At 41.4% G+C, this 12,161-nt stretch overlaps 1 protein-coding gene across 2 annotated transcripts in view; it reads right to left on the bottom strand.

Annotated features, from left to right (window-relative positions):
* Positions 1-8,050, bottom strand: part of LOC124154422 (formin-like protein 20) — a 36,392-nt gene extending 28,342 nt beyond the window's left edge. For both annotated transcript variants that reach the window (XM_046528129.1, XM_046528130.1), the window contains exon 1: positions 7,910-8,050. In XM_046528129.1, coding sequence (XP_046384085.1) covers positions 7,910-7,936 — 27 coding nt within the window. In that variant the 5' untranslated portion in view covers positions 7,937-8,050. The remainder of the gene's footprint in view (positions 1-7,909) is intronic.
* Positions 8,051-12,161: the final 4,111 nt, after the last annotated feature.

Here is a 12,161-nt window from a genome sequence, read left to right as displayed (position 1 = left end):
TTAAAATCACCAAAAAGTTTAGTTCCGATCCGAGGCGTAACTTTACTCTCGGAACGAAACTTAATTAATCGAATCTCCACTGCTCATAGTCAAGTTTCGATCCTAGAAGTTGAGTTGAGGGGAATAAGAGGGAATAGTTTCGACTCATTACGTGTGACATACGAGTAGAGAGGTTAAAACATCGAGCTTAAAATTCGAATGGCCAGTTTGTGTTCACCGTTCTCCTGTTAGTGGTGAATATATGTATGAGTGCCCCTTGCATCACGAGGCGGTAGGTCGAACCTCTACTTCATTCAACCATACTTCGTACTCGGTGTGTGGGTCGAAACTAAAATGTTCGAAGGTGAAGCACGTGGTCCCTCCGGTGCGAAACATTGTCTACGTTCCGTTTCGTCCAAGAGTTTTTGTTTATTTTTAACCAGTGGCGCCGACACCATGGGGCCTAAGGGGGCCCCATCAAAAATTCGTTATGGGTGTGAGGAAAAAATGTGACAGGCTTGTCGATTTTCCTCGGAGTGTCCAGATATCGAGATTCGTGTTATCATGGTTCTAATTTTGATCATATGACTTCTAAAATGCTTAAAAAACCTAAAACTCACTACTTATAAAATTTCCCAGGGTTAGATCCCCGGTTTGGGCCCCCCAATATTTTTTGTAAGTCGGCACCCCTGGTTTCGACCCGAAGTAGTTTTGACTCCGATTTCGTTTCGACCCTGAGTTTAGCTCCCCGGATTTAAATCCATTTCGTTTTGTTTCTACATTTCGCTCCCGGGAACGAAACTATCGAAACTTTACTGGTTTTGACTTCGTTTAGTTTCTATTTCCATCCCTGATTTTAGTCAGTTCCGCGTTGCTTCCTGCCCGGTCCATCCCCATAGTGACACCCTCATCGCACAATCCCACGCTTATTCATCCCTCCCCTCGCAACAACTGTGACCGAAACAGGTGGACAACCCAACCCCGCTCCCCCCCTCTTGACTCAGCTGCAGCCGTCGCATTATCCAAAGGGGGCAGTCGGACCCCCTCAATCCTCAGACGCCAAAGGGGGGTTTGCCGCCACCAGTGGTGATCGCCCCTTTTTAAATGGTTGCTTTGGGGCGAGGGGGTTCATCGCATCGCTGGGATGCTCGAGGATTTGGTGTGAGTTATTATTCAGGATATACAGGAGCTGTTTGAATAGTTCTGTCTCGTCGGATGTCGTTGTAATTCGTGCCAGAATTACAGTCGTTAGTCGAGGAGACATGTGCGGAGTATTCAAAAACAAACATTACGCAGTCCATGGGTGGATTGAGATTGGGGTCGGACGGATCGTAAATATGGACTAGGAGATATCGAAGAATGTTCAATGAAATATTGTAAAATTATGTTGATAATGGTTCGTATTCTGGTGTCAAAAATTAGTGAATCCATAATTTATGTGTATATACTTCTGAAAAATAAATACGGAATCGACTCCATGTCGTGCCAAATAATGTTATCTTTAAAAGTTAAAATTCCATCCTCCGTACGGAGCGGTCTCCCCTCCGTAATTTCTGGAAAAAATGAAAAGATAATTACCATTCAGGTAACTCTTCAATGAAATTTTTAGCCAGTTCAACAAACAGTATTTTAAGATAATCGCTGGTTGTATAGTGCAAAAGTTGGTTTGTCGCCAACGTTTGGGTTCCGCCCGTCCCCTCCCTCACGCAATTTCTGGAAAAATTGAGAAGATATCTATAGGTTGATCTCTGCATTCTCAGGTTTTCTTCCGATTCAATTGGCTTGTGGTCAGCAGTTTCGCAGGTAGCAGATCCTGCGAGCGTCTTCACCTTCGACTTGAAGACGCTGGTAGGATAGCCATCGAGACTTGTCCACAAGCCAACTGACGCGAAGAAAACAAAAAAAAAAAAAATGCAGAGATCAAACTATCACCGTGGAAACCTTAGTTCTAAGAATCTATAGGACGAAATAAGATTTTATGCTTTCCCGGTGAATAATTTGGGTAAATTTTTCTCGGGATTTCCATCGCGTTACATACTCTATTTTAGCTTACGTTTCGAGCTCCGACTTGAGGATCATATCAGGGCTGCTGAATGCCATTTAGGAAAATACTTTTGGTTTTAGTGATAAAAGTTTGGGTAAATTTTTCTCGGAATTCCAGCCGACGTTTCGAGCCCCGAGTCGGAGGTCGAAACGTCAGCTAACATGGAGTATTTAACCCTGTGGGCATCCCGAGAAAAGTTTACCCAAATTTATAAAATGGTTCTCCAAGGAAAATTTTTATTTTCCCAGCACAACAAACGATGTTTAAGGCTGATAGGATAATATAGAATAGCCTATTGTCTTTGGAGACGAATTATAATGATAGTTATGGCGTACCGCCTACTCGTCGCGGAAAGTAGTTAGCCACTCCCCCTCACACCCTCAAATCGGCGACCTTAATCCGTCCCTGATGCAGCCACCCTTCGCACGCGCCTTGGAATGTTCTTGCTGGTGTGAAACGAGGCGAGAGGCTGGACTCGTCGAACACGTGTTCATCCTAAGGGTGGGGAGCCACCTGCACTCCCCTCTTAAGAGTGTCGCTTCCATTGATGGAGGAGGATTACACGCTCACCGTACACACAAGTCTCACCCCCGCACCCCCCCCCCCCCCTTGGGACTCGTTTATCACACAACGTCTGCGCTAATTCTAGTGGCCCTCTCTCTGCGAAGCTCTCCAAAATTCTCACGACGCGAACAATATCCGTTTTTTTTACGATTCGCTTGTAGAAAATGTCGTCGATTGACTGTTGTAAAAGGAATGTTGGGGTTTTTAATTTTAAAACAAAGAAACCTTGATGCAAAGAAGGTTATAATCCCAAAATTAAGAATAATGGGGAAATAATGTGGTCTCCCTAACAATCAGTGGCGCCGACTCCATGGGGCCTGAGGGGGCCCGAGTCCCCTCAAAAATTCGTTATGGGTGTCTGAAAAAATGTGTTAGGCTTGTCGATTTTCCCCGGAGTGGCCAGATATCGAGATTTGTGTTATCAGCGTTCTAATGTTGATCGTGTGACTCTTCTAAAATGCTTAAAAAACTTAAAACATACTACTCATAAAATTTCCCGGGGCAAGATCCCCGGTTTGGGCCCCCCCCCCCAATATTTTTGTAAGTCGGCATCCTTGCTAACAATAGCTTAATTAGGCTGATTATACCTAAACCAGAGCAGTTAATAATAAATTCCTCCGATAGCAGCAAAAAGCACTTATTCTAAATCTTCGTGTCGACTTCAGAGGATTGAGAAAGTTTGCGTCTTTCTTTGGGCAAAAAATCATTCTTGATACTGGTTTATTTCAATGTAAATTTGAAATTTTTTTCACCAAATGACTATTCTGAATCGAATTATGTCATGTTAAATTGTTTAGAAAAAACAGACGATGTATTTGAGTTTTCAGCCCCCAGTTACGTCGAGTTAATTCAAGTTAAGTTGCGAACGTGGTTTTATGGAGGAGACAAGAGTGGAGTTGATTGCTCACCGCCGCCGCCACCAGTGGGAATTTGGACGTCCGCGTGGCGGACATCCATATCCCGCGGGACGTTCGGCGTCCGCATGGATATCCATCTTATGTTCTAGCATTAAAATTTACGTTAAATTATCTGAGTGGAAAAAAAACGTGTTGAGTGAATTTGCGAAGCCACGCTCGTAAGCCGTTCATCAATCCTGCCATGAATCGTAGTTAAGGGCTGAAGGAAATGGTGGTAAGTGATACGCATTACTGACCAGAGGATGATCGCTAGGAAATTATTATTTTTTCAATTTATCGAGAATTATAACATCTAAGCAGAGGCGGATACATATGGGGGGCGCAGGGAGCGCGTGCTCCTCCTTGCGGGGCTGCCTTCATTGCCGAACATTGCACAACCGGAATTGTAACTTTTTGATATCATAAGATGGCATTTTCTTGTATATGTATATAAGAAGTTTAAATAAAAATTTCATAAACTTTGCATGTAGCTTGATTATTTTTCATTACGATAAAAGTAAAGGTAGCTCAAGATATTATTTGCGCCCCACCCCTTGAGTGTTTTCGGTATCCACTACTTCAGCTAAGTAATCCGTGCACTTACAACAAACTTAATAGCATGTAAAACTAAATGGCCAAGGTACCACATTGAATATAGGTATTCGGTGAAGAATACGGGAGATACCGGGTTCATCCGGTTTAGTTTACCATAGAGGTTTAAGAACAGCTTTTATTACCTTCGGCTTCAGAGGAGCGATGCCGTTTAGTTACTCTCATAAAATGTGGAACGATCTCTCCATAACGCCGTCGGCTAAGGTTATGTTTTCCAATGGAGCTTACAATAAGTGTGTCATAAATTATATCATGGAATCATATGCATGCTGGAAGAATTTTTCGTCTACCCGAGATTTTCTTCGCACAAGATAAGAAAAAGTTTCATCAGACATATTTCATAAGAAAACAAATTTCACAAGAGTAAGATAAAAAATAATACAAGAAAATCAATTTTATAAAAAAAACGAAAAAATATTGAATTTTAACTTAAGATACAAATTTAAACTCGTCGCGTGAATTCCATAATATTTTGAGAATTAGCTGTAGAAATGTTATTGAAGTCCTCCTGAAAGCCCTTCACGCCGGACCAATTTCGATTTGAAAATGTTAACCTTTCCAGTAGTATGTTAACCTTTCCAGTAGTTTTGGAGTAGATAATTCTTCGAATAAGTGACATGTTCACTGAATGCGTTGGTTTAGAGTGAACTGGAAATGGAAAACTGTAAGGGTTTGTGAAAAAAATCAATTTGATGACATTTCGTGAGCATTATCCCCAGATTAAGTGGTTACGATTTTTCTTTGAATCTCATGTATTTTTTTGAGGTAAATTGCTCTATTCGCGAATGACTACGGCGGTTTAAAGTCATGTTGTTATGAAAATGGAGATAATAGGGTCGTTGTGATACTCATACTTCCGTGACCTTTGAGATTTACCGCAATCGACTTCTTCGAGACGGTCTCGCGAAAGAACTCCTTGTCGTCCTATGGACGTGCAGTGACTTTTCGGGAACTATTTCCTTAGTACCTGATGTATTGCAAACACATGTCATGCAATCGCTACCCAAAGTCCTGCTGAACAAAAGAAGTGCATCGGTGTACAGCGTGACGTTACGTGGCGACCTGCCTCTCGTTCGTGAATCGCTTCTATTTCCTATCCGGTCAATTCGTTCTGTTTTTTTAGTATCCAACGAATTGCATTTCAAGTTCATGGATCGTTATGCAATAACTACAAGAAAAGGCTAGTGCTTAGTGTGAGTGGGAGTGTAGTGATTTCCGGCGCGAAAACGATGGGGTTGAAAAAGGAGGACGAGAGGAGACTAGTAAGGTTCGAGATGTGGGTGTGTAGGAGAATGGAGAAGGTGAAGTGGACGGAGAGGAGGAGGAACGACGAAGTGTTAGAAATGGTGCGCGAGAAGACGATGTTAAATAAATCCGGCCTGGGAGGAGGAGACTAGGATTTATAGACATAGTGCATTTTTTAGTTATACGAGGCATGCAATATTTACTTTGAATTTATTTTCGTTTTACACGTCCAAATACTATAAAACCCTCTTCCGACCATTGACTGACTGACTGATTCATGTTTCGGGTAAACAAGACGAGATACGACAAAAGGTCAATAAGAATTTCCCCCCACTTAAATCGTCTGAAACCAAATGAGAAATTATCGTAGCACTAAATTTTCTTTCTATTACAGTGTGGCCAACTGCCTCTATGCCTCTACTTCTTGGAGTCATTTTGGGGGGGTTAAAATATCATATTTCGAATATAGCTCACGTGATACGCCGAAAAACCAATTTGAGACCGATCGGAGGACTTTAATTTTGGCCAAATCATGCAATTTCATTATTTCGTGAATTATTATCTAAGCAACGAAAAGAGATACGGATTTGCGTCATAGTGTCCAACATAAATTGTTAGAACTGGCGGAGTGGCCAGAAAAGGGCGCTGGCCTTTCTGGTAACTCTGCGAAAGCGAGTATCGTAGTCGAAACAACATTTTCAAGGTGATGCACTTGAAAATGTGGTAGTTACAACGAAACGCGTCGTGTGAAAATTAATTCATGGAAATTATTGCTTCTTGAACTATTAATAATAACTTTCTCCGTATCGTACCATATATCATTCAGGAGAATGAAAGTGAGCAGACCTTAATATGAATTGAAGAGGGAAATCCAAGATGTGAGGGGATGCGGTCGGAATACTTCGCAAATACTCCAAGGAAACCTACCTTAATAGGAGGACTACTTTAATGCCTTCCTCGTGTAAATTACCCACACAAACGAGAATTCGTTCGTGAACCGTCGAATAATAAAAGCACTACATTTTTTGTGCATGTGTTCTCCGTTTATGTGGAGGTATTTAGGTTGAGATTGTGTTGAGCAGGAAACAAAATAGTGATGGGAATGTATGGGACCGATGTATCGTTCGATATTTAATTGTTGCTGTTGCTACAGAGTTGTTGATGGGAAAAGAGGGTGATTGTTGAGGAGAGAAAAACAAAGGTAAAGTTACTGGAAGTAGTAAGGAAAAAAACTGTATACAGTAGAACCTCGGATAACGACCACAACCCGTTCAAGAAAGCTGGTCGTTATCCGAAATGTTCGCTATCCGAAACAATTTTCCCATTAGAAATAAGGAAATAGGAATAATTGGTTCCTAGCTCCTATTGGCTCGCTATTTTATGAAAGTTACAGGCTCTATAGGTATTGCATTACATTGTATTCCTTGTAGACATTGCATTAATTTGTGTCTATTTGCGATCGCACAGCACCGAACACAAACATGGCCGCACAAACATCTATTCGCAAACCGAAGTTTTGTTCTCTATCCGATGCAAATTTTTAGCGAAATTTTTGGTCGTTATACGAATTGTTCGTTATCAGAGGCGTTCGCTAACCGAGGTTTCACAGTATTTGACAAAATAAAGAGGATTTGGAATAAAACAAACGTCTAGTGCCAAACAGAGGCTTCGTAACGACTCATCCCAAGGATTAGATTTTCAGGCTGTTATGGTGGGGGAAGGGGGCGTTTGGAGCGGGGATGGCTCCGTGTGGAGGGGGGAGGAAGGGAGAAGGCTTTGATGTGACATCATGCAGTCGGAGTTGCTTCTCAAAATGGAGAGAGGCGACTGTCGCAATTTGGAATTACGTGACGCCGGGCTACTCTTGACGGAGAGATGGAGTAAAAGCTGAGATGGTAATTGGAAAATTCAAACTTTCATGCGAATGATTGGCACAATAAATACCAGATAGTACTTCAGACACGTGTAGTTAGCAAACATAATGGACAACGTTCATTCAATGCTCATTAGCTACTTATTTTTATTCATATTTATGCTTTTCTCTCGTTTCATATATCTTAAATCGGCAATCGCGTTGAATGCCTTTGGTCATACGATTCGTACTCTCTACCCATCTTACTAAAACAAAAAAATGAATAAATATGAAGGACCTACCCCTATGAAAAAATTGTATAAACCTGTTTCAAAATTTTATACAATTTATACAATTGCCATGGTAATTGTATAAATTGTATAAAATTTTGAAACAGTTTTATACAATTTTTTCATAGGGGTATGTACCCCGTCAACACTATATTCGGCAGACGACGAGGTCGAAAATAAGCCACAAACGAGAGGTTAATTTTGGGCACAATGTGTTTGAAGTGATTAATTCGCTATTTTTAGCATATTTAACTATTTGAAGAGTATTGAGAAGTAATTGAGCTTCTTAAAACACTATCGGAATTTGATTGATTTGTGTTTTATCATGAAATTAATTTAACGTAAAAAGAAGGTATTGACGCCACGCGAAATGTAACTGTGTGCGTTACGCTTGAGGAAGTCCGGAACTCTGCGGTCATTTACTCACTTGGTTTGCGCTGAAGTTCATCGACATCTCTCTCCAGGTGTGGTCGCCCGCAATGGCCCCAATCACAGGCCTGCAGAGGCCTTCGTCCCCTTTCGCCAGCCGTGGTCTCCCTCGATGGCCCTCCCTTTCCGCACGATGGTAAACAAGAGCCGTCTCCACTGGCAACTCGGGCGCCTTCCACCGGCAAATGCCAGAAACACGGTCGCCCCCTTCTCTGTTGATGGCGCATTGATTTAAGTTCACGAGCATTCAGTTACTATTCACGATGGTCTGAAGCGATTCCGTGGGGGACCAACGCTTGGAACTCAACTGAACATTCTTGCTCCTCACTTTAAAGCACATTTACAACCTTGTATCCAAAAACGTAGAAGATGGTAATTTATTTGGTTGATGTTTCTTGAGCAATGGTGTAAAATTGATTCTATTCCTCTTGCAAAGAATGGGTAATTTCAACTGTTGAAGGATTCGACGTGACTGATATCATCTTAAGGTACCTTCTTCTTGACTGGTCTTCTTTGGTGACGAATTTATCGCTTAAAAATTATGGTATCGTGTTGAAAATTACAGGGTAAGTAGAATAGATCCTGTTCAACGTTTATCTGTATTTAAAATATATTTGGGGTCATTTGTGGTACTTTTGGTTAATGAACAAGATCGGGATTTTATTTGGAAGCCACCACCATATTTACATTTTTACATTATTTTCGTAAATACATAAAAACCTCGGAAAATATTTATTTACAACTTAACAAATATAAACAACTATATCTTAGATAATAACCTGAAGACGAGGGAATTTTTTTAAAATTTAAGAAATAGGAAAATATTGGCATATCTTTTAATTCCTACGCTGAAAATAATAAGTTTGTAGCATAAGTTTTAAGGGATTAATCCATCGCCTAAAAAGAAGAGTCGAGCGGGAGTAATGCATCCTGTTAACTAACTTGACATTCGCCCATTAAAGGGTCATCATCAGCTCGACTTTTCGACAATTGCGTCATTGCCATCAAATCTGAAGCTCATTGAGGGAGTGGAGGCCATTGAGATGGTGAGTGAGTCAGACGTCGAAAGTTCCACCATAATTATATCTGTAACCGTTGGAATACCCGAGAAGATAGCATTCAAAAGGGAATTCATACAAAATACTTTCAATGGGTTCTGGTTTTGGACGTAAAATTCCTAGCAAATTACTCGTATTATCCATTTGTTAGTCAATGATTTGGTGGAAAAAATCTATATTTTCATGAAGGTAAGTATTTACCAGGTATAAGTCCTCGCCTGATACACCGAAGATCACGGGTTCGAGTACCGTCCGGATATCCAAGGCTTGGGCTGTTTTAAAATGTGTTTTTTTTACTTTTCTGAAATTTTCTCATGTTAAATTGCTTGTAATTGGGGGCACCTGTAAGCAATATAGAAATTATTATTAATATTATCGAGGTATTTGGAGGAGGTAATCGACAGCTTAGGCCTTTTGCGCTATCGAGAAGGAAGGATGGAGAGAAACCCGGTGTCGGAAACAGACTTCTCTTAAAGGAACGGGACCACGGCTTAGCGTCCCATCCGACGGCCGATGCACTGAAATTGATTTGCTCTCCACACCGCAGTCAAGAAAATATTGAGTAATCTTTGAAAAGTCTCTGCCATCGCCGGAATGTGAACAAGGCCCCTCGGGGCGTGAAGCCACCAAGGCAACTTGATGCCCTATTTTTCATGTTGTGTTGTGATTTGTCTTTGAGGGCTAGAGGGAAATATTGTGTATTGTGGGAAGCGCGAAGGTTTCGATGAGAATTGAACGATATTCTCCGAATCTCCGAGGGGGGGGTCCTAATTCCCCCCCCCTGCAATCGATGCTCCGTCCTTCAATCGATTGGCGCGCGCGACTCGGCACCAGGCACCACCCCCATGTCGGGGACACCAAAGTGCCCTCCTCCAGCGCATCGCCTCCGCGTTGTCGCGTGCAAAAACAGAGGACGATCGCTGCAGCGGAAGTGCTGCCATCCGACTCGGAATTCGTAGTTCCTCCAAGCGTCCCGAAGGACTTCGATTCGAAGGGATTAGAACCCAAATCTCCCGATTAACGATCAAATATCGATGGTTAAGTTCTTACAACACGCATCTCAAAACCTTGCTGGTTTGAGTCAATACTTCTAATACTGTTAATAGAAAATAAAATTCAAGCAAAAAACAACTCTTTGTGTTGCAAATGTATGCTTATTTTACAGTTTTATTTCAATACATACTTACAATACAAGTCATACAATACGTACAATTTCATTTTTATATACAAACAACATACAATATTCATACAATATACATCTCAATTTATTTTAAAACATACAATACAAGTCATACAATACATACAATATATAATAAAAGTCAGAATTTTTAGTTTTTAATTTCAATTTCAATAATATACAATTACAATTTGTTTTTGCTCTCCTGAAAAGTTGCTATTTTTGAGCTACTTGTTGTTAGAACTTTGCCATCGGTATGCTATCAGTTACACCGCCAACCCAAAGTTTTTGCATGAACGACTTTTGTTGACCGAATCGGAAAATTTACTAATTCATGAATCAAATTAGAACAGTTTCTCTTTTCTGTTCATGCATTCGCACACATTGGGTGTTTACGCGGTGTTCATTCTCGCGTACAAATATATTCAGACATTAAGGTACTGTGTAAACAGGCCTTGATTACGGACTGCTTATCTCACCGGCAATCGGAATATCCGGGTTCGAATCCAGGCTAAGCCAAATGATTTTTTAATGGAAAAATTTACGCTTTACGAAGTTACTTTTTTCATGCGGTGTTTAGGTAATAATGTACACCTACAGAGGCCAATGCCAGCCCCGTGGCACGAGGAGCAAATAGTGAAAAGACAATGTGTTTTCAAAAAAGTCTCACGGTAGACTAGATGACTCCCATTTTGCGTTGTTACTTCAAACCCAAAATTTCACGTGAGCTATGCCACCAAAAAATACCGGTCGAGCTGGAGATATGCCCCCTCTTAAATCATTCGATTGGTGTTTATTAGACAGCACCTTACAGTTATGGTTCATAGAGAGTGCGTGATGAATCTGCTTCGCGTGACATACACAGAGCGTCTCAATGGTAACATGGTATTAGGTCACTGTAAGCTTGAGTTCCAAGAAAAATCATTCAATGTAACCCCGGTGACCTATTATTGGCTAGTGAAGTTAAGTATGTTTGGAAAAATTGTATATCTTTTTGGCTCGTGCCTAATTTTTCCTCCCGGACTCATTAATTTCCTGCAACACGTGATGCATGTAATGGTTACACGTGTTTGCCGAAGGAGGTGCGCGCGCTACGAGCTCTCTACAAATCCTATCTCCGAGGGCGGCGCCTTGATGCTCGTCATTTGTCTCGCGCCGCCAATTCGATCGATTGCATATACTCCCCTTTCACCACCGAGGCAGTTGATCTCCATATCAACCTGAATCAATGACGTCACTCTGTTTATGTTTTCACCTGAGGAATCCTTCCATGACGGGTGCTGTGAGAGTTGCTTCGGATTGCCCGGCATTATTTTGCCGAGTTCGGCCAACTTTAACCATGTTTATGCTGTGGATGGTATTAACATAAAGGCAACAGACGAAGTGAAGTGCCTAGGAGTTACGATAACCTCGAACCTCTCATGGTGAACACATATAAGGAATATTTGCGGCTCAGCCCTGAAGAAGTTAGTATTCGTTAAGTGTATTGTGGGAAGATTTTCGGATGAGAAAGTAAAAGAAAGGTGCTATTTCGCACTCGTCCGACCGCACCTTCAATATGCAGCGAGCGTATGGAATCCGGTGCAGAAAGTCTTAATCCGCGAACTGAATAAAATACAAAGGTAGGCTGCGCGGTTCGTCAAACACTGCTAAGGACGTACAGACGGCGTTATTACCCAGATGTTAAACGAATTAGGCTGGGAGCCGCTGAAGACTCGGAGGCTGCGCGCTAGGCTTAGATTGTTTGAAAAATTGAGAATGGATACCTATAAGAGCGACTCGGAGAACGTAATATTAGAGCTCTACCATATATATTTCCAGGTCCGATTGAAGCGATAAATTAAAAGAGATATTTTGCCTAACTGATAGATATGCGAATTCCTTTTCTCCCCCGAACCATATAGGACTTTAATAAATGCGAGATGCAATTTCGCTAGAGCATTTCCTTTTATGCGCAAATGGCTGGTGTCCTAACACCCCCTGCCGCACGCCTTTTAGGCGCCTTGCGGGGTAGT

The sequence above is a fragment of the Ischnura elegans genome, chromosome 2 (assembly GCF_921293095.1).
Source record: "Ischnura elegans chromosome 2, ioIscEleg1.1, whole genome shotgun sequence".
In the NCBI taxonomy this organism is placed as follows: Eukaryota; Metazoa; Arthropoda; class Insecta; order Odonata; family Coenagrionidae; genus Ischnura; species Ischnura elegans.
Note: the sequence above shows the minus strand (reverse complement) of the source record. Positions and strands in the feature narration are given on the sequence as shown.